Source organism: Calonectris borealis, chromosome 11, assembly GCF_964195595.1.
Source record: "Calonectris borealis chromosome 11, bCalBor7.hap1.2, whole genome shotgun sequence".
NCBI lineage: Eukaryota > Metazoa > Chordata > Aves > Procellariiformes > Procellariidae > Calonectris > Calonectris borealis.
This window is the reverse complement of record NC_134322.1, coordinates 23,870,902-23,893,074: the sequence shown is the minus strand read 5'-3', so window position 1 is coordinate 23,893,074 and position 22,173 is coordinate 23,870,902. Positions and strand designations below refer to the sequence as shown.

The 22,173-nt window shown below is 60.5% G+C and overlaps 1 protein-coding gene across 3 annotated transcripts in view; it reads right to left on the bottom strand.

The window, feature by feature from the left end:
• Window positions 1–1,789: 1,789 nt before the first annotated feature.
• ZNF609 (zinc finger protein 609) overlaps window positions 1,790–22,173 on the bottom strand; it is a 72,913-nt gene continuing 52,529 nt past the window's right edge. For all 3 annotated transcript variants that reach the window (XM_075160646.1, XM_075160647.1, XM_075160648.1), the window contains 8 exons: window positions 18,663–18,888; window positions 8,321–8,408; window positions 5,573–7,925; window positions 4,881–5,247; window positions 4,532–4,707; window positions 3,716–3,932; window positions 3,433–3,511; window positions 1,790–3,236 (listed from right to left, as the gene is read on the bottom strand). In XM_075160646.1, coding sequence (XP_075016747.1) covers window positions 3,438–3,511; window positions 3,716–3,932; window positions 4,532–4,707; window positions 4,881–5,247; window positions 5,573–7,925; window positions 8,321–8,408; window positions 18,663–18,888 — 3,501 coding nt within the window. In that variant the 3' untranslated portion in view covers window positions 1,790–3,236; window positions 3,433–3,437. The remainder of the gene's footprint in view (window positions 3,237–3,432; window positions 3,512–3,715; window positions 3,933–4,531; window positions 4,708–4,880; window positions 5,248–5,572; window positions 7,926–8,320; window positions 8,409–18,662; window positions 18,889–22,173) is intronic.

Below are 22,173 nucleotides of genomic sequence, written 5' to 3'. Positions count from 1 at the left end.
CTGCCACCCCATGGTGCTCCTCTACACGTCCCTAATGTGATGGGGTGGGAACCACTTTGCCCCTTCCTTACGGGTAAAATTTACTGGTAAAGTGCAAGGTCCTGGTCTTGGGAGCTTGCAGTGAGGATAATCTCCTGAGCTTGTTAATGAGCTGCAATTATTAGGTGGTGCCAGTGCATGTGCTCCTCTGACAAGTACCAAATCCTCTCCTGCGCTGGCTCAAGCAAGAGTGGTCAAATGTAAAGATCTCAGCTATGAGTGTCTTCAGAAATACCCTCCTGAAAAATCTAAAAGGTGCTTCTGATTTTTCTAGGTGGTGCCTGATGCAATGGAGGAGGTCGCCTCCACTGCAAAGCTGCAGGAGCCAAGCTCTCCCCCAGCTGCCTCCCCCAGCGGGGGCTCCCTGGGGCGATGGAGACGGGCTTGCCTGGTGTGGGGCAGCTGCCCGTTGGTGGTGACCAGGGGTTCAAGCCTGGGGGCTTCTGACCCAAACTGTCAGGGCTGATCTTGGCTGCAGCATCCCCAGGTGGGGCTGTGTGCGCGGGTGGCAGAGCGGAGGGGCCGGATCCAGGTGCGCAGGGCCTGTGAGCAAGCAGAAGGGTGCTGGGGGGCAGGACCTGCTCCCCACTGGGCCACCCTGCCACAGCCTCGGTGGCCGCAGACCGATGAGCTTGGCACCAGGAGCACATCTGCTTAAGCCCTCTCAGCTGCCCCAGAGATGGGGACCCTCCCCTCCCCCCCCCAAAAATCACTGGCCACAGCTTTTGGGGACAAAGGACCAGAATTTGGGGGAGCAGGAAGAAAAAGCCACCCTCACAGGTTTGTGATTGTCTCTTAAAAAGATTTATTCTCTCTCCTTGCCCAAATGTACAAAGGCAAGAAGAGTACAGTTTGTATATATATATATTTATATATATATATATATATAAAAAAACAAGGAACTTGGTAATAATGTACACTTTACAGAAGGGCAGAATCAGGAAGACTGAAATGAAACCCAACACAGCAACGCCAATGGAAACAAGAGCTATAAACACCAACGGTTTGACGCCCTGGCCGGCTGCCCGCAGGGCCCAGTGAGCAAGGGCTGGGGCTGGGGAGGGGACCCCGAGGGCAGGGGGCCCCACGGGCGGGGGAGCAGCACCGCCGCGGGGGGCCGGGGTGCCAGCCCCACGGGCAAGAACTGACCAGGAAAACCTGAAAAACATCGAACCTCAAACCTATTCTGCATAAACCGTTGTTTCGTTTAACACCTAAAGGGAGACTCAACTGGGACCCAACTGGGAAGGTGGGGAGCAGCCCCCCACAACCCCCCTCGACTGCCAAAGCCTGCAGCACCACCCCCCACCCCAGACACCCTCCTCTGCGCCGCTGGTGGGCCCCGGCTGTGCCGGGAGGCAGGCTCTGCCAGAACGCCGAGGCTGGAGGTAGGAGCAGCCGGTGGGATGCTCTTCCATGGGTGAGATGCGGGGCTCCCCCCCATCACCCCGACCCCTCCAGTCCCCAGCCCGGTGGCTGCGTGTGGCTCCTTAACGGGCACGGGGTGGGTCGAGCCGCTGCTCGGCCTCGCCTGCCCCATCCCCGAGGAGCGTGCCGGGCCCCGCCGCCCCGTCTCCTTGCAAAGACAACGAAGAATGGAAGAAAAATGAGTCGAACAATGAGAGCAGGCTGGGGCCGCCGCGCTGCCGGCACCCGAACTAGGGCCGAAACCAGCGAGTGCCTCCTTTCCAACTGGGTAAAGTGGGATGAGGGGGAAACGGGGAATGAAAACAAAACCCAAAACAACAGCTTTCAAACAATTGCTTTTTACAGTATGTACAGAGCCCGGCAGGCAGAGCATCCCGGTACAGCGGCCCCTGAGGGCCAGGTGCGACACGGACACACACACAACCGAGACCGACGGCCCCCCGCGCTCCCCCGGCCAGGCAGTGGGGAGCGGCGGGGAGAGAGCCGGGGCGGCCCGGCTGCTGCGGGGCCGAGGTAGAGCATCGGCCTGGGGAGAGCCGCTCTGGGGCTGGGGGGCAGAGGACCAGAAAGCCCCTGTCCTCGGGCGCTGGGGAGCAGCCGGGAGCGGGGACCGGCTTCCTACAGGGCCTGGTGCCCTGAGCCCCAGCACGGGGCCGGAGGGGGGACTGGCACGGCCCCAAATGCCCTGGCAGAGCCTAAGTGTGCTTGTTCCTCGCTGGGCTCTGCCCACGGCCTGGGGAAGCTGATTTAAAAGCATAAGGTGGATGCGAAGAGGAGCCGCAGCCCTCGCTCCCGCCCCGAGCGGGATGCGCTGCCCCAGGGTTTGGGGAGCGCTTGCCTGGGCAGGGGGGCAGAGGAGAGGTCGGGGGTTTGCAGAGTCACAGCTCAGAAACCAACTCAAAAGCTGGAGGCGTGAGCTTCAGGCAGGTCCGGACCGTGCAAGGCACTGGGGAGGAACCCTGGCAGCGGGCTGGGTGGTGGGCACAGCCCCCAGCTCTGTGCCTGGCTGCCCCCAGCCCCGCCAAGCCCCAGCCACCCGGGGTGCAGGGGGGGCAGAGGCTGCTTCATTGGCTCCCCCAACCCTCCACTCCGGCCATCGACCATGGGCTGGTGGCTCCTGCCCACGCAGGCACAGAGCAGCGGGTGCCATGGGGTGCGGGAGCAGCCATGGGGCTGGGAGAGGGTGCACCCCCACACGCAGCACATCCCCTTGCCCCATGGCCGCCTCCGGTCTGGCTGACACCCCCCCAGCTCGCACCAGCCTCCCCAACACCCGCGTGAGCCAGCCCTTCCTTTCCTGAGACTGTGACTCCACGGGGGGCTCAGCCCCGCACCTCGAGCCCCGGCGAGGAGCAGGCAGGAGGCAGCACCCCTGCCTGCCCCCAGTCCTGTGGCGCTCAGCCCCGTCGTGAAGCAGCAGCTCGCAGAGACACGGCGGGGTCCCAAATCCATCAAGAAACCTCAGTGCTTCCGTTTCCTCTTCATACGCACCAGGCAGGCGAGTCACCTCCACCCCGAGCGCTGGTGCCCGGTAGAATAAATACTTCCGCAGGTACCAGCTCGCCCGCTCACCAAAGGGGAGGGTGTAGAGGGGGGAGTCAGTGTGTGTCCGACAGGGGGGAGAGGACAGAGTCTGCCTCCGATCACGGCAGGAACGTCAAGCAGAACAATTAACACCATTCAACTGATGTCTAAAGGAGTCTCCAGCGCTTCCCCATGTGAGCCAGTCACATGTCTCGTACAGCCCAGGCGTCCCGGCGCGTCACGTCCTGCCACGACCCCAAGGTCAAGTCAGCTCCCGCCGCCAGCAGCCCCGTGAGCTTTGGGGAGATGGGCAAACCCCAAACCCTCTGCCCTCGAGGGCACCCCCCTGTGCACCCGTCCCGGCCACCTCCGCCCCAGCCCGGTTGCCCGCGGGCGAAGCAGTGCCAGCGCCGCGCTGGTGCCGTGGGAGGAGAGCCTTACCGTTCTCACCTCCGGGGAGGCGGGTACAGGGAGGGAGCGGAGCCTTGCTGGCTGGCAACGATGGCTGTGGAGGAGAGACCTGCGGAGGAGAAGCGCCGTCAGCAGCCGGCAGCCGGGGACGGGCACCCAGCCGTGCCGGGGGAGCCGGAAAGCGCCGGATTCGGTCAAAGCAAAGCTCGGCGCAAGGGCTCACACTGCCCAAGGGTGGCTATGGCTCCTGCCCGGCTCCCCCGAGCCATGCCCGCGGCCCCGGCTGGGTGCCGGGCTGAGGTTCGGCTCTCACCTGTTGCATAGGGCAGGTTGTACTGCGCCGGCAGCAGCGAGTACCCGAGGTGGTGGTGGTGGTGATGCGTCGAGAGCAGGCGCTGAGACGGGGAGGTGCGGGGCCGGTCGGCGCTCCTCTCGCCCCCGCCGGCTCCTCCGACGCTGCTACAGCTCCCGCCGCCTCCCACCACTCCGCAGCCGCTGCGGTCCCGCTCCTGAGACGTCTTCTCACTTATCTGGAGAGACGAAAGCAGACGCATGCTGAGGGACGCTACCCGCTACCCCGGGGTGCAGGGCAGCATTGGACCCACGCTGGGCACCCGAGGCTGCCCCTTTGGGATGATATTCTTCCTGCCTTTGCCCAAAGGCTCCCCACGACACTGCTGGGAGATGACGGATGGCCGGTGAGCATCCCAGAAGCGGCAGGGCAGACACAGGTCCCGTTTCAGGCAGCTCCTTCCTGCCCAAAACCAGGGTTTGCTGCCCCTGTGTCATCCCAGCTCGGCCCAGGAGGAGCTCATGACCCTACACTGGGATGGAGACAGCTCCTGCATCCCACCCACCAGCTCCAGGAATGAGGACAAGTGTCGCCCGGTCACTGCAGGGCCTGGAGAAGCCTGGTGCTCCTCTGGGCCAGCCCTGCCCGCAGGTTTGGCTTGTCCATCCCAAAGGGGTTGTGTTGTGGGGTTACTCCTCAGCCCCAGGTCTCCTACAGCAGCAGGAATGGCAAAAACCCACAGCAGGCAGAGCTGCTCCGGGCTGGTTGCAGGATCCAGGGACCATCCCGAAGCTCATGCACGGAGCTGGATAAAGCCAGCGCCTTCCTGACTCTCACCGTGGGCGATTTGCTCTTGTAGTGGCTGGCGTGCTGCTGCAGGATGTCCAGGGCCTTGGACTCTGAGCTGGATTTACAACTCACGCTGGGGCTGGCTCGGGACTTGTCGCTGTCGTCACTGCCGGACGCCTTGCTCCCGTAGGGGGAGAAGGAATAGCTGGAGGGTAGGTATGATCCTGGTGGGGAGAAAAATCGGTCAGGGCACGAGGAGTCTTCGGGCGGCACAGCAGAAGCCCACGGCTCTGCACGTGTGCCTCCAGGAGTGAGAGGATGTCCCACAGCCATCCTCCACTCCGGGAGCGGGGACAGCCTGGGAAGGGACATCCCCGAGAAGACCCCAGCTCGCTACCTGGGTAATTCTGCATCATGACGGTGGGCATGGCCCGGTAGCTGGGGTGGTTGGGGTCGTACGACTGGCTGTAGGAGTAGCCGTGCATGTAGGGGATGTAGGACTGATGCTGCGTGAGGGGTGAAGACACAGGGACATGGACGCTGGGTCTGGGGTCCTTCCCCACCATGCGAGCCTCCTCGGTGGGGGTCAGTTTGCACTCGGAGCTGGTGCTCTCCTTCCCGTCCTCCTTGGACGCGGCTTCTTTGCTTCGATTTCTTTCTTCCTTCAACTTTCGGTCCCTCTCCTCTTTCCACCGCTCGTCCTCCGTCTTGATGTCCGAGTACTTCGCTGGGTACACGTAGGTCCACATCCGGGGCTCGGCTTCCTGCAAGAACCAGCCAGCCATCAGAGCAGCTGCCTCCCCCCAGCCCTGCCTGTCCCAAAACCAGGCTGCATTTGGAGGAGACCAGCGAACCCCACTCCCCTTCCCCGGGCTCTCCTTGGCCCATCCGCGGCCTCCCAGCCCCACCCTTTTGCTGGCCCTAAGGGAATCTCATGGAGTCCCATCACGAGCAGAGGACAACGCGTGTTCTCTGAGGTGATGACCCCAGCAAACCCCTGCAGCGAAGCCGCGGCGAGGGGCTTCCTCCAGGAGAAAGCCCACCGCCAGGCTGGCGGGCCGGGCCGAGCGAGCAGCGGGCGGGCATTACCTGTCTGTACCAGAGCACAGGGTCCACCTCCGCTTGCCGGCCACACTCAGAGCCAGCCTTCACCTCAGCGGTCTCCTTCCCGAGGTGGCTGGCCTCGCTCAGTTTCACCTTGAGCCCCTCGGCGATCTGGCTGCCAGACAGCTTGGACGAGTCCTCCAGCTTGGGGATGATGACAGATTTGGCCATGTCGGGACCTCCCTGCTCCTTGGCCTTGCTCAGCCCCGACTTGACGAGGTCCGTGAGGCTGGGGGCCTTGGTGAGCGTCGGGGGCATGGGCGGCTTTTGCTTCCACTCCTCTTTGAGCGCTGCCTCCCTCTCCTTCAAGCCTAGCTCTGCTTTCTTCTCCAGCCCTCGCTGCTGCTGCTGCTCCAGGCTCTGCCGCTGCTTCTGCTGCTCCTCGTACTGCTGGCGGTAGGCAGGGTTGGTGCTCAGCAGGTGAGCGTGGTAGCCCTGCTCGTTGTAGCCGTAGGGGGGCACGTAGGCGTACTGGTTGTAGTAGAGGGACTGCATGTACATGTTGGGACGCTGCTGGATGACTGAGGGCTGCTGGCTGGAGCCGCCGAGCTCTGCCTTCTTCTCTTCGCAGCCTTCGCTCTTCACCTTCACCTCCGGGTTCTCCTGCTCCTCGTCCTTCTTCAGCTTCAAGGCCTGTGTCTCGGCCGCGGCCTGGCCGCCGGGGTTCAAGGGCCCCGGGCTTGCCTGGGGGTAGCCAGGGGAATAGTAGGTTTCAAAGCCTTGGTAATAGGGAGACTCTTTGCTCTGCGGTTGCGGGGGGAAAAGAGCTTTTTTGGCGCCTTCCTTGACCAGCTGCTCCGGATCCTTTGCCTTCACGCTCTCCAGCTTGCCCTCCCCATCCTCCCCAGCATCAGAGATGTCCGAGTAGGCCGGGCTGTTGGTCTTCACCGAGCTCGCCTCTGCCCCGTTCTGGGTGACGACGTGCAGCGGGGTCATGGGTTGGGCTGGGTTGGTGTTCTCCAGCCTGCTGGCACCACCGATGGAGGGGCTCGGGGCGTTGTCGGTGAAGCTGTAGATTTTATCCGCCTCTGCCTTGATGCTGGCGAGCCGGCTCTGGTGGGTGTCGGACGAGCCGTTCAGCAGCCCCTCACCTTTCGTCCCCAGGTCGCTGGATTCCCCCCGGAAAGGGCTCTTGCCTTCCTCTGCTCTGCAGGCTTTGCCGGGAGTCAGAGGGTTTTCTACCTCCTTGGGCTCCTTCTTCTTCTTGTCCTTCTTCTTCTTCTCCTTGGAAGGGGTGAGGGCAGGGTTGACCGTGAAGGGCTCTCCCATCACCGTAGGCTTGGGCTGGATGGGTTTGAGCTGAGGGCTGTTGGGCATGGTCTGGACGACGGTGGTGGCGAGGCCCGTGGAGGAACCGGGGCTGGCTGTGGTGAGGGTGGCTGTCTGGAAGGTGTAAATCGGCTGGGGGGGGATGGCAGGCGCAATGGGTCTGGCGGACTTCAAGCTTTTGGAAGGGATCTTTTCCGGCTTAGCACCAGATGCCTTCTTTGACTTGTCCTTATCAACACATCGCTTCTCCAGAGAGTCAAAGCCATCGTTACTCGTCTCATCGGCCACCGAGGGACCATCCTCAGAGCCATCATTGGACAGGGCACCCGGGTCGGTGTCTCCTTCCCCACCCAGCTTCTTCTTGCAGGGGACCTTGGCGCTGAACTTGCTGGACGGGGAGGGACTGTGGGGCTCCATCAAGCGCACCTTGGGGGTGGCCGAGCGAGCCGGCGAGAGCGAGCCCTTCTGAGAGACGGCAGCGCCGTTGCAGCTCCCAATGTCCGCATGCAGGGAGGGCTCCTCGCCATACTCGCTGTCCATGTCCGCCTCCAGCTTGCTGTCGTCGTCGGTGTGCGCGTGGGCCTGGTGGTACTTCAGCCCGTTGATGTGCTTGTACTTCTTATTACAGTTTGGGTGGGGACAGTCGATGAGGATGGGAGAAGGGCAGTTTCGGTCGAGGACAGCCGGCTCCACCTTGACCGCGGCGGGTGGCACAGCGGCCGAGCCCATCGAGTTCGTGCGGATGCGTTTGCTGCCCTTGGAGTCCTCCGAGCTGGAGTTCAGCTCCATGTCAGAGAGGGGTTTGCTCTTCCGCTTGGTGACGGAGGAGGGACTGGCCTTCACATCCTCCGCCGTGCCGCCGGGCGGCGTGCGGTGGTCCGAGGAGTTCTGGCTTCCCCGGCGCCCTTTGCTGTTGGCTCCCGCCCGGGTCTTGCTGCTGTTGCTGGTCCCTTTGCTGTCCGAGGCGGCGGCGGTCTCGTTGACGGGCGTGTTGCTGTTGGGGCGCATGCGTTTACCCCTGCCTCGGCCATTGCGCATCTCCAGGTCGCTGGTGGGAGAGTCGCAAAACCTGCGGGGAGGAGAACAAGGAGTTTTTAATGGAGAGACGGCCGTCCCGGGCTACACTGTCCCAGCTCCGCAGTGGGGACCCCCTTCCTCCCCTTGCTGTCAATCCCACAGGCTTGTCCCCCCACCGCTCCAGCAAAGAGGAATCGGCAAGAGAGGTCCATCAGCAAATGCTCGACCATCTCCAGTCTCCAGGACGAGGGAGCCTGTGACTGCAGGGGCAAAGAGCCACGGGAGCAGCTCGGTTGGGCAAGGAGGAGATGTAACCCCCACGGGCAGCCCCAGGGGCGCAGGGCAGAGCGTACTGGGTGCCCCAAGGGCCGTACGTGGCTGGGTTTGCCCTCCGCGCCTGGGCGAAGGGGGCTGAGACAGCGCTGCCGGACCCCACCAGCTGCTTACCGGGGAGGCGCCCAGTCGTGCTGCGTGCAGTCGAGCAGCGTCCCCACGTACGTCTTGTTCCTCCACGTGACGTTGACCACCAGCATACCTGTAAGGCGCAGGGAGAGGGTCAGACGGGGCCAGGCGTGACCCCACGGTGTCTCATCCCTCCCTGGGCATCGGGGCAAACAGGGATCTACCCCTCGAGATAGGCAAGAGGAAGAGCTCAGCTCTAGGGCCGGAGGAAGGCGGACACGGGGTCTTGGGCTCTCGGGAGAGGTGAGACCCCGGGCTCTGGGATGGAGGAACTGGAAGACCCCCGGCTCATGACCTCTCTCGGCACGGCTCTGGCCAGCATCCACTCAACCTCCCCTTGAGCCGCCCAGCGCTCTTCCCTATTTTCATGGGGATGCTAAAACCAGCGACCCCCAAAGGGCTGCAGGATTTGGAGGGGCCTGAAGATCCACGTTGGCTCCATGTGCGCTTGGGTACGGTAGGGAAGGCGATCTCTGGGGAGCGAGGGCTGGGAACTCGCCAGGGGAGATGCGGTCAGCCCCCAGAAAGGTTGTGGACCCCAACGCGGAGCTGCAGACCCCCCAGCGGGGCTATGACCCCCATGCGTGGCCGTGAACCCCACGGCCCTCCGGAAAAGGCTGTTATTGCCACTAGATGGCAAGCTGAGCCCAGCATCCCCGCACAGGCGACCACCCCTGGCAGGAGAACCCAACCTTGGGGGAACAATCCTCGTCCCCTCGCTTCGCTTTGCTCCCGCAGCCCCCCGGGACACCCATCAGCCTGGAGAGCCATCCACGGGGCCGCATCTCCTCGCATCATGGAGCAAAGGCATCAGGCATTTGGAAAACCTGGTGGTTTCAGCTTTTTCACGCCAATTTAAGAAGAGAAGCAGCCTGGCTCACACCCGCGCCGAGGACATGGACCCTCAGCATCTCTTCTTGGAGGGGGGGGGCTTTCCCAGCATCACTCAGTTTTGTGGCTATTTCCTCCCCACCATGGACCGCTCTGATTACTGCAGAACTGATTTGACTGGGAGCGGAGTCTGTTGCACTGAGCACATTTATCTGAGCAAGGTAAAACTCAGGAGATAGGAAACTCGTTTGCCAGGGTTGATGAGTGCAGCGAGATATACAGGCGCTCCGCGCCGCCCCGGGAGATGGATGGAGCCGAGGGAGCCCAGAGCAGCTGTGCCTGAAGCACGTTTATAAATCTCAGCCCGTATCCCCCGTTGTGCCGTGCCAGCAGCCAGCTGCAGGCTTCGGAGGGGATAATATACGGAGCCGAGGTCTGACACGTGGGTCTCCTTCGGGAAGAGAAATGAAATGCAGGTCTTCTCTTTCCCCTTCTCCTCCTGGAAAACGTTGGGTGCCCCGGTGGGAGAAGGTCGTGGGAAGACACGGTGCCAACACACGGCCAGGACCTACAGCGACCTCATCCCGGTGAGCAGGAGAGGCTGGATCCTGCCTTCGGAGGAAGGTGCTGGGGACCTGCCTTAACACGGATGTGGCCGGGACGCGATGCCAGAGACAACGCCGAGTAGAAACAAGCGGCGAAACCAACTGCCGGGAGCCCACGCAGGGAGAGAGGGGGATGCTGATCCCAGGCATCCCGTGGAGGCTGCGCAGAGGGTGGTCTTCACCCCCCATACCTCCTAATGTGGCTTTTTTTGGCAGGCAGGAACCTGTCCTCCCCTTTCCTTAATACGCAGGGAAGCTGCCAGCTGTGTCCCGTGCCCCAGCCCAAACCCACCATCCCCAGGACACCTCCGTGACGCCACCGCGGGATGCTCCCAGGAGCTGCAGAAGGACCAAGCAGCAGCTGAGGGGCCAGCAACCCCAAACCAGACCCCATCCCGGGGACCAGCTCATCCCTCCCGGCCGCAGGAGCAGCTCCCTCTGCCCTCCCCGCCGTGCAGCCAGCGCCGGTTCAATCCCTCTTTGAAGCCAGCGGAGGCCACGTACCGCTGGAAGTTAATTGCACGACAAGCCACTGGAGGCTCTTGCGCGTCCCAGGGCTGGCATGCAATATTAGAAAGGACACGCTGGCATTTTTTTTTTTCCCCCCGTCGCCACGATCACAGGAGAGAGATGAAAGATGAAGGGGCGAAGCGAGCTGGCACACAGCCGTCCCTCCCTTCCCTGTTGGAGCGTCAACCCTCCAACACTCACCAGCCTATATTTAACCCGCTGCAACCAATCGTACCAAATCCTCTCCTAATCCTCCAACAATAACCCAGGACAATTTAAACCCCGGGGATAGATCCTAAGCAGCTTTTTTCACCCGACGTGTCCCCCTCCCGCGGCAGGATGATGAGCAGGCACGGGCAGGGCAAGGGCGGGCAGCGAGGAGGCAATGCCCTCGCGTCCCCGAGGCTGGAGATGCTCATGCACAAAGAGCCGGCAGCGATGCTCTTGCCCAGGAGGAATCCCACGCCAGCACCACCTGGTTTCATGGGAAGGCGACACCTCGGATGCTCTTAAGCATCGATACCACCCAAGTCTGGGTGCAAATCGCTCAGCATCCCGGTCACCGAGTGCCCACGTCACTGCAGAGTCCTACCCCGGCAGGAAAAATTAACGGTGGGTCGACGGTGCCGGGTTGCTGTCTAGGAAGATGGCGTACGAGATTATCCATCTTTACAGGATTAAGAGATGAAGGGAGCTGGGGGATGCAAAAAAGTCACCACCTGGTCCTTGTATGGTCCCCGCGTGGGTGCTCCGCAGCAGCGGAGCTGGGGTTTGGTGAGCGCACCCAGCTGCTGGGGAAGTGGGATGGACAAGGACAACGCTGCATGAAGTCCTCCATCCCAACGCAGCCCTAAATTAGACCAGACTAAGTCTTTCTGATTGATAATCCCTGCTGCGGCGCAGCTCTTCCATGTTAAAATATAGGTGGTGGTGTCTGCTTGCAGACTGGGGCCGTGGGCACCAGGAGCCATCGCACTGGGGGGAAATGTGACCCAGGTCCCCCCAAGCACCCAGGTGTCTGGGGAGACCCGGGGCATGTTTCCCCCCTTTGCCAAGACGAAGCCCCCAAGTCCAACCAAGAACATCTCCAAACCCTGCTGAGAAACCAGAGTGCCAGCACCCGCGGCGAGCAGGGATGCTCTAGGTTCGACACACAGCCGGTTCACCCCGCCGCTCAACACCACCCAGCCATGAGGCTACTGAGCTGTCTCCAGCAAGGCCACGTCCTCAGGAATCGTGGGGACTGCTAGGGTGCTTGGAGGAGCATCCCCAGCCTTGTGGGCAGCAAGATGTTGCCTCTCCAGCTGGAGAGGACACTTGCTGAGAGCTCTGCTAGCTTTCTGCTAATTCTGGGGTGCAGGGGACCTCTGCACGGCAGTGGGACAACAGCCGGTGGTATTTCCCACCCTGAGGAGAGGCAGTTTGCCTGCAGGTCCGTGAACCAGCTCAGATCCACGGTTGGTGTAGCCCCACATCCCATCTGCACTGGTGAGCAGAAGCAGGGATCCATCCAGCACTGATCCTGCTCCGGGGCACCACCAAGCCTCCAGCACCTGGTAGGCGTTCAGGGTCCTTCTTTCATGAATTCCTCCTCCAACTGCATCACCTTTGGGATGCCCCTTCTTCCATGACTTTCTCCTCCAGCTGCATCACCTGTGGGATGCCCTGGTTTTAGATTGCCCCTTCTTCAGTCTCTGCCGCTCCTTCCTCCTCACGCTCTTCCTCTGCTCCAGTGTGGCATGCCACCCATGGGAGACAGTCCTCCATGAACTTCTCCAACGTGGGTCCTTTCCACAGGCTGCAGTTCTTCACAAACTGCTCCAACACGGGTCCTTTCCACAGCGTGCAGTCCTTCAGGAACGGACTGCTCCAGCCTGGGTCTCTCACGGGGTCACAAGTCCCGCCAGAAGATCTGCTCCAGCGTGGGCTCCTCTCCACGGGCCACAGCTCCTGTCAGGAGCCTGTTCCAGCACAGGCTCTCCACAGGGTCACGGCTTTCTTCAGGCACATCCACCTGCTCCAGCGTGGGGTCCTCCACAGGCTGCAGAGTGGATATCTGCTCCACCATGGAACTCCGTGGGCTGCAGGGGGACAGCCTGCTTCACCATGGTCTTCAGCATGGGCTGCAGGGGAATCTCAGCCTGGAGCATCTCCTCCCCTGCCCCTCCTTCTTCACTGACCTTGGTGCCTGCAGACTTGTCTCTCTCATCTTCTCACTCCTCTCTCCCGGCTGCTGCCGCACTGCAGTTTTTCACCCCTTCTGAAACAGGTCACCGCAGAGGCCCTACCACTGTCGCTGATGGATCAGCTTTGGCCAGCGGTGGGTCCATCCTGGAGCCGGCTGGAGCTGGCTCTGCCCGCCATGGGGCAAGCTTCTGGCATCTTCCAACAGAAGCCACCTCTGCAGCCCCCTCCTACAAACACCTTGCCACGCCAACCCAGTACAGCCTGCCAGGCAGGGTCAGAGGGAGAGAGGATCCTTCCATCAAACCCCGCAGGGACGGATGCTCGGCTGGTGGATTACTGTCGCTGGCCGTCTAACGCCCTGCTTTCCAGGGGACAGAAGGGCCACGAGAGAGGCGTCAGATGCTGGAGCATGAAAAAAGCAGCAAGAAAACCTTCAGCTTGGGATGTCCCACAAGGGACAAGGAGCCCGCAAGGGTGGGTTTGTGGGTCCCAGCGACCAAAGCGACTGTGGGAAGTCGCACCACTTGTCGCTGATCCCATGGGATGGGCATTTAGTTCACCAGGACCTGCTGAACATGCACAACGCCCACTGCCACGCTCCTGCCCAAGCCCCACAAGTGTCCACCTTTGGTGACAGCGATGATGTGACTATGAGCGAGGTCCTGACATCGTCCTGCAAGAAGACGGCCCGACCCACCGTGACCCACCGTAGGCCAGCACCCGCGTGGGATTGGGGGCTGCAGCTCCCTCTCCGTGGCCTGAAGCCCATCCAGAAGATGCCTCCAGGATTTTGGGGACCTTGGTGCCTCTCAAGGCTTGGCAGGGCAGGCAGAGCACAGCCACGGCACCACCCACACCCCGGGGGCCACCTGCGAGCAGCCCAGACCTCCACCTCACGCTCCTGGAGAAGGGAGGCAGAGGAGTCGAAACCAATTTAGCTCCCAGGAAAGCGCGGCAGCTCGAGAGCCTCCTTGTAAACAAGACCTTTAATCCCGCGCTCGGCAGCTAAAGCAGGAGCCGCAGCTGGTATTACCTGGGGGCAGCCACAGACGTGCCTTAGGGAGATGGATGTGAGCAATAGTCCTGTCTGGAGCAGAATATTGCTCACCTGTTGATAAAACAGCCTCCGTACAAAGCTGACAGATGCTTCGAGAGCGATAAGCGGTGCATTAGCTCTCCTCCAGCTCCCCTGTCAAGCCAGCAGCTATTAGACACGAAGCAGTGGCGCCGGGAGAGCACCAGGGAACGATGCGTAACAAAGCTCTGCTTCTCTACACCGACACAGAAGCAGCCACTGTGCTCGGGGGGGTTTGCAGCCTCCCCATCCATCGGTGAAATGGGAGGAGGGTGCGAGGCAGCAGCCCGAAACACCAGCAACGCTCGCAGCACCGGAGATGAGCTGCCCCGTCACCGAGCGGTGCCGGATGATGTTGCCACCCGGAGCGAGCTGCCGGATTGCTGATCTGAAGATGAGAGCGGTCACAGCCGCCTTGTCACGGCTTTAGGAGGAGCGCGTTGAGCCTGTGCGTTGGCTCAGCAACCTTGGAGGGGATTTACAACCGCTCGTTACTTTGGAAGACGCCATTAAAGCAAACAAGAAATCCATATTCCCCTCCTCGCCCTTGCTGCATCAGCCTTAAAAACTCACCTCCTGGTCCCGGGTTCAAGTACACACGGCTGTGCAGACCGGAGCGCGTACATAGGGGATGGTGTAGGAAGCCCCAAAGCCCACCCATAGGCAGGGCTATCTTGGCACATCCCCCTTTTAAAACATCCCCAGAGGCAAAGAGCAACCGGAGTCGCAACTGAAGGCTGCGGGTAACGGCGAGGCAGCACGTTCAACGTGCAAAGCCATCAGATTTGGGGTCAGGCTTCCTCACGGTTATGGTAAAATCTTCCAGTCTTTGCCCTCACCCTCCAAACCTTCCCCATCCTCTCCCAACCTACTGCATCTCTCTCCTGCTCCGTGCAAGGACATGTCCGTGTTGGCATATGCAGCCCCCGAGGACGTGCACGCTCCATCACACCCTCATGAGATGTTTGCAAAAGCGCAATCCAAACCCCCAGAGCAGGCGAAGCTCGGCCGTGGGTGACCTGCTGCCACCATTCCAGCATGGAGCTGGAGGAAGGGGTGCGGAGAGAGCTTGCTGTGGTGCTGCCACACTGCAATCCTCGTTGCTCGGAGGGTTTGCCTGTCAGACGCCGGCCTGTTTTGGTGGCAAACGGCACCAGCGTGGTGCCGGGACGCAGGCCGCTCGCTCCGAGCGGAGGCAAGGAGGTGACGTGCTCCGAGCCAGGTGACACCAGCTCCACGGAGGGGGATGGAGGAGACCCAGCAGCTAACGAGGCAGCAAACGGAGTGATGCTTTCCGGTGTAATTAGATCAGTTAATAGTTCCTGTAGATTGAAATCACACCTAACAGAATTAGGGGAACTGCCGAGACAGCTGCTCCCACCAAAGGTGTTTCAAAAAAACACATTCCCTGCACAAGATGGGCCCGGCAAAAGGGACGGTGTCACCAGCGTGGCCACAGGACAGCGCACACGCCTGGTGCCTGCCGCCGGCAAGACCAGACCTCAGCCCGACACCAACCTGGAGCCGTGGTGGAGCAGACTGACCACCAGCCCGGCATCAGATGTTTGGTGGTGGGAGCCCGCCAGGGCGGCTTTGGCAGCGATCACGGTCTCACAGCAGGTTTTCTAGAGGGGGGAGAGGACGAAGCCAGCGTTCGAGGCAGGAGGGACGTCGTGGGGCTCCTCAGAGCTTCATGCTCGCATCTCTGATGGGTCAGCTCCAGCTTGTCCTTCCAAGGTTGCTCCGGTGTTGCCAGGCTTTGGCTTTAGGAGCCCTTCTCCCTGACTTCCCAGCTCCAGGGCCAACCCAAAAGCCATTTTCTACAAAAAGGGAGCTCTGGTCGAAGAACCACGTTGCCTTCCTCTACCCAGCCTCACGGGAAGGGAAGTTTTGGAACCGCCTGAGCCCAAATACGCTGTGCCAGCGTGCACAGAGCGATGCAGGTCCCCTCGTCGCGGGGGCACACGCCGTTAACGCGCAGCTGGGAGAAGAGCAGCTCGTAAAAAGATCCACGTCAGAGCAACTACCGTGGGAGCCTAAGGGGCAGGTCCGAGAAGAGATGTCTCCTGAGAGGGTTGGTGGGAACCGCTGACCATGCTGCCCACAGCATCCCGCCCGGGAAGCCGGGACATAAACGGGAGCAACCATAATTCCGCACCTCCCGTGCCGATGGCTCCAGGGGATTCAGCGATGTCACCCCTGGGGAGAAAGCGGCTGCCGCAGTTGAACTAGGAAGCTCCTCTCCACCACCAGAGAAGGTGCTTGATGCAAGCCAAGCACTGCGAGAAAGAGCTTTCTGAACCAAGTGCTTCGCTAAATCTCTTGCAATTAAGCTCTGCTCTCATTAACTTAGTGGGAGCAGGCAGGATCCATCAGCCCCGCGGGGGTAAGGATCCATCCCGCTGCTCCTGCTGCCCTGGGGTCTTTCCGAGCGGTGCGGCGAGGCTGCAGCATCACAAGGAGCAGGGTGAGAGGTGGATCCCTCTTGGTGAAGGCGCTGGGATCCCTCTGGAGATCTTGGGGATGGTCTCCGGCCACACAGGCGTGCTCACTCGTGCTGAAAGCACCTCATTTGGATTTGCAGACATGCCCTTGGTGTAGCTTTCTCCCCGGTATCCTTCAGGTGAGGGGAGATGCTCGCTGCATCCATACACATTTCACAAGCTCCAGCTTTGAACAGCCAGGTCCAGCATCTCCTCCAGCATCGCCCTTGACCCACTCATTAACGATGGAAGGCAGGAGAGAGATGCCTGGCAGGAAATAGGGATGGTTTCACCCTGACTTTTCACTCGAGGACAAGAGATGTCACTACGCCAGGAGCCAATGTGCGCAGCAGACGAGAAACGATCAAAGGCAATGGCGGGATTTGTCTTCTGCAGGGCTGGCCGTAAAAGTCATAGCTCCCGACGGTGGCCACCAAGCATCAGCCGGCGGAGAAGGACCTTTGCGCGAGTTCATCGAATTACTGCAGATTAAAAATAGCCAGGCTGTGTGAAATCGCAGGGCGCCTCCGAGGCACGCTCCGACATGGTGGCTGCGGAAGCGAGGGGTAATGCGGGTGGACAGGCAGACGGGCCGCAGAGCTTCACGGTGGGGTGAGGAGCAGGAGAAAAGGGAGGAGAATCAGAAACCACTCCCATGTCACTGCCTCTCAACCAGGATTTGGCGGAGGAGGATGTTTTTGTGCCCTCTGCCTCAGGGATGCTCTGTTTGTCCCTCCTGGCATGGCCACTTGGGCTCCTCTGCCCACCACGAGCTGCTTCTCCTGATTTCCACTGAAAAAAAAAAACCAACCCTACAAGGTCCAAGCTCTCATGGGCTTCGCTGCTGCCCGTGGGGGTCTCCAGCAGTCCTGGGATCTTCAGCGAACTCTGCAGCGCTGGGGCTTTTGGGTTGAGGGAAATCAGACCAGAATGGCATGTTGGTGGGGGATGGGTGGTGGTGGGGATAGCATGCAGCCCCAAAAGTGGGGGGTGCTGATGCTCCTCTGCACGGCTGCGTGTCCCAACACTCAGCCCGGCCGTGCCTCAGTTTCCCTAGCTGCAGGTACTGCATCTTGTAAAGCGATCAGGCTCTTTGCAGGCACCGAACAAGCAGTGCCCGTGCACTGGCAGCTCAGCAGAAGACCTTCCGCAGGTTTCCTCTGAGCAGATCCCCCCAGCAGATCCCGCAGCCCTGGGGTGCGTGGAGCAGGGCTCCTGAACACTCCTGCTTTGTGCTTCCTTGTCCCCACCAGCCAGCCTAGCTCGAAGAAGTGGATCCTTGGGTCTGATTTTACAACGTGTGGCGTCTTTCTGCCTCGGAGCAGCAGAAAAAACACACTTACAGCTCCCGGGCTGCCTCAGCCTGGATGGGTTTGTCCGTACTGAGCAGACGGTGAAGCACGGAGGGGAGAGGATGTGGAAGTCCCCATCCCAAGCCAGCAGTCTCCCCCAGCATGTTCCATGCAATCTCCTCCCAAACAGCTCAGGTCACGACGCTTTTCCCAACGGGAACAATTTCAGTGGTCACCAGCTCCGCACCAGGGGCCGTCGCAGCACTCGGTCCCGTGTCAAGCACAGTTTCAAAACCAGTTTCCCAGCAGGGAGAGAGGAAAGGCAAACTGGGCCCAAAGCATGGGGTAAGAAGGGAACCCCCCTTGGCAGCAGCTCAGGGGAACGCAGATTTCAGTTCAGCTTCCATCGGAGATACCGAAGACAGTCACAGAGAGGAGCGGCCAGGGGATTAAGGCCAATACCTTCGTTCCCCACGGGATGGAGGAGCAGGAGCAGACATCCAAGAGGAGCTCTTGGTTACCCAGCCGAGGTGAACCACCAGCTGGCTTCCACCACCGCTGCTCTTTCTCACCTTTGTGCTTCTGGGCTCTGTTTCTGCCTCCAGACCCCAGCTGAAGCCAGACACAAGTATGAGGAGCTCACCCTGAGCCTCCCGAAGCAGAGACCTCCAGCATCCCAACAAGGCTGGAGGGAAGGCCAGGTTCCAGCGCTCGCCGTGGCCCACTGAGCCACCTATTCATCCCCGCGTCACTTGGCAGAGCCCCAACAGCAACGAAAACCCATCAAAGGACCTGGGAAAGCAAACCAAGCTGCGCACAGATGAGACGAGCTCCGGCAGAAAAAAAAAGGTTTGATTGGCTTGGCAAGAGAGACGAGAGCCTGAGCTCCCGCTGAGTCGATTTTGAAAGCTCCGCTGGGGTTTTTTAATCCAGCAGGAGATTTCTGCCGCCTCCCGGGGTTTGAGCGTTTTTGTGACAGACCTGCGGGTTGCCAAGCAGAAACGAAGTCAACTCCGTCGAGCTCCCGTGCAGGACGGCACGGCCTTTCCTCTGGCACCTCCAGAACAAGTTAGCTCTTGCCGAAAGGCAGAGAAATGGCAGCTTAGATTTCGTCCGCTGTCTGGACGAGGGGATAATGCGACGCGTTGGGCTGACACAAGTTTTGGCCCGTTACTCCCTTTGCTGGACAGATTAAGGGCTCCTCTGTGTCCTGACCACCCAGATGGTGGGGGGAAAGCCCAGGACGTGCCAACACACAACACAGCACGGACACGGGAAGGAAGGGATTGCCATAACTCCAAAATGACATTGTGGGAGAGCAAAAAACTCTTCAGTGACACTTACCGTCCTCCGTCTCTTGCCAGACGATGCCCTCCAGGTTCACGCTGGTCCCGGGCTCGCAGGGGCCCAGGCACTCGGGCTCGGTGGCCAGGGCCACATCACAGGTGTTCACTCCCACCGAGCGGGTGCGTACCATGATCTGCTCGCAAGGCGACGAGATGTCGTTGTTGACGACAGGGACAAGGAGGTGCAAGGGCAACACCGCAGGCGTAGAGACCGGAGACTCCATCTGTGGGGAAGGAGAAACATGCCGGTCACCATCGGGAATACAGGAAGGAGAGCAAGCATCAACAGGCATCTACATTCCTGGAGAACCTCAAGCCCAGGGCTGCCACCTTCTCGATGCCTGTGCCAGCAGGCGGTTCGAGTCCCACACCCCATCAGAGGACAAGGATCTCACAGGTCTCTCCCACCCTGGCGTGCCCAAACCCACGTAACCCTGAAGAGCCAGCACTTTGTAGTCATATAGATCACACCCAAAAGTCCCTCCGCAGGAGATATCTGCTCTCCTGCTGAAAGAGTTTGTGCCAAGTTCCTTCCCCGACGGCTTTTGCCAGTGTAATCATTCCCACTCAGGATGCCTTTTGGCTATTGCTCAGATGTTAACGCAGTCAATGACTTTGGACCTGATGGCTCATTAGAAGAAAAAAAAATTACAGGCTTCTGCTCAACTGGCAGGACGGGACAAACGAGTAGCGCTCTCCCTCCAGCGCCCATGAAAACCAACATCCTCCTCCTCCCAAATCTACCCTGTGACCACCTGAAGACGCAGGCGTTCAGATCACAACCCTCTTCGCTGCGCAAGCATCCGCTTCACAGCCTGATCCGGCCGACGGCCGAGCCAACTGAGCGCCAGCCATCGCGCTCTGCTTGCGCACGGAAACCACATCTCACGGCCAGAGCCGGCCTTGGAAAGCCAACGAGCCAACACACCAAGCGAAACCACAGCCAAGTCACCCTGCCGCTGACAAGCCAAGGTCCTCGGCTGCTCTGCCACGCTAGCAGATTACAGCAGAGTTAGGAGAAGGATGGCTGACGGGCTGATTTTGCTGCCGGCCAAGGGAAGGGTAGGGTGGAGACCTTCCTGTCCTTCAGGGTTCATCAGCCAAGCCAGCCGTAGTCAGTCACCCCCTCACCTTCGCTCGCAAGGATTTGCAGCGGTTTGGGGGCTAGCTGCTCATCCTCTGCTCAGACCTCCTCTCTTTATGGTTTATGATCTTGGTAAGATACTGAGCAACCTCAAAACAGAACTAGACTGAGGAAACTAACCAAATCATCAGCGAGCGCTGACCTGGGTTTTGGTTTCAAGCAGGGGAAGATCCCTCTAGAGCACCCAGCACCACACTGAGAGATGTCCTCCTGAGCCTCTGTTGAGGAGAGACGATTATAACCCTGGAGAGGCCAAGCTTGCTGGTCACCAAGAGTGGACACGCACACCAGCCCACGACCACTTCCAACCTCGCTGCTGGCTCTTCTTGGCCAATATAGCTGACAGTCACCAAACAGTCAGACTCCCACCTGAACTGGCATCTTGGTCTTGACCAGCCATCAAAATTATCTGCTTGCTCTCTTGCTCACGCGCCTCCATCCTTTAAGCAAGACAAAAAACCCCAGCAGAAGCTTGCAAGTCCAACCTTGCCTGCCCCACAACTGCAGCGAGTGGCTGGAGCATCCCATCTCCCTGTCAAGTCACGGCCCCGCAACGCCTTGCCGCATCCCCAGCGACACAAACACCGTCCGCAAGCGGAGAGGGTGCAAATCTCTAGGCAGAGGAGCGGAGAGGAGGAGATCACATCCACCCAGCGCCTTCTGCCTGCTCCCACGGGATGGCTGCCGGTGGGGGACACGAACGTGACCCCTGTGAACTCAGAGATCTTCTGGCTCTGCCAAGGCAACTGGATTTGCTCTTCCAGCAGAAGAACACAAAGCACCTTCTGACCACGTGCCTGCAGCCCTCTCCTCGTCCTCCTGCATCCGTCCTCTCTCCGGACGGCTCGTCAGAGCGCAACCCCTCCACCGAGCGTTAAAGATGGCCTGGAGGTGGCTGGTCCAGCAGTGGCTGGACCACAAGATCCCCTCCGCCGGCAGCACAGCTCATGCTCCACAGCTCTCTCCTCCACGCACCGCCTCCGACCTCCCACCGGCAGGACCAGCTCTTCCCCAGGAGCCCATCCCCAGCTCTCCATCTCCGCCCGCCTCCAAGGCTGCCCCATGGGATTTCAGAAGCGGTTTTTTTGGCATAAAAAAACCCCACGAGCCTGCTGGAGAGGAGGCCTGTGCCCCCACAGGCAAATCACCCCCCAAGATACAGCAACCCCAACCTGCGCATCTTGGCGGATCCAGAAAGATGCTCGAAGGAAGCACGGGGCTCCTTTGAAGGGGCTCAGGAAAGCAAACCCTTCCTCAACACCACATTTTGCAAACCAAAAGCAAGTCCCCAGCAATGTAACAGCCGGAGAGGAACCAGGCAGGGCTGCCTGATTTTGGTGGGCAGCAGCAAAAGCCCGGGTGGTGATGGGGAGCGCTCACCCCCATCGCCCCGGGAGCGGCGGCCGCGTGTGCACGCCGAGGACCTGCGGGTTTTGAAACCGTTCAGCTTCCTTCCGCTTTGCAACAGAAACCACAGCGCAGCACAGGAGCGTTTAATTACAGTTCCAGCTCTGCTAATTATCGCCCGGTCACATTCGTAATCTGCATTACGCCATGGTGCATAATAAACAGCTCGCTGAGATCTCTCTAATAAGCAAGGCGGCTTGATGGGATTTCATATTTCACCCTGCACTGGAACAAACAGAGCCTCGTTTAGCAACCGTGGGGAGATGAGGCGGCTCTCCTGCTCCCTCGCCCGAAGCTCAAGAGCAAAATAAAAAGGCCCAGGGTGGCTCTCCGAGGGCAAGGGCAGGAACAGAGCCGCCTCGCTGGGATACATCCAAAAAAGCCAAAAGCCACGCCAGAGGAAGAGGCAGATGGATCAATCCCTGAATTCTGCGCCCCCCGCCTGTGTCTTATCTCCCAGTGCCACGGCTTTTCATCCTCCTGCTTTATCAAGCAAGGTCAGGAGATTCACCCGCTGGGGGCTGCAGGATGGCTGGGGGGAGCCGGGGCGGCTCTGCCGGCCGCTCTCACCGTCGGCAGGCGGTGGGCAGAAGGCAAGGCAGATGCTGGCTTCGGGGCCGTTGGGCAGCACCCGTACCCTCGAGCAGCGGCTTTCGCATCTCCTCCAGCTAGCGAGGATGGAGCTAGAGGAGATCTCCGGCTCCCCACAGCAAGCCCTGCACCCCCCTGGCTTCCAGCTCCGATGCACACTCCCCCGCCCCGGGCAAATCACTTAACGCTTCTGGGCCTTAAATTCCCTTTGCAGGAGGAAAATTTATTTCTCTTTCCTTGCCGGGTAGGCTCCAAGATTAAATGCTGGCGAGCGCGAATGCAGCCGCTACGCACTCGCTGCTGGAGGGAGCTTATATGTTTCCAGCAAGAGTTAGACGGGGTGAAGCTCCCCCGTACCGGCGCTGGC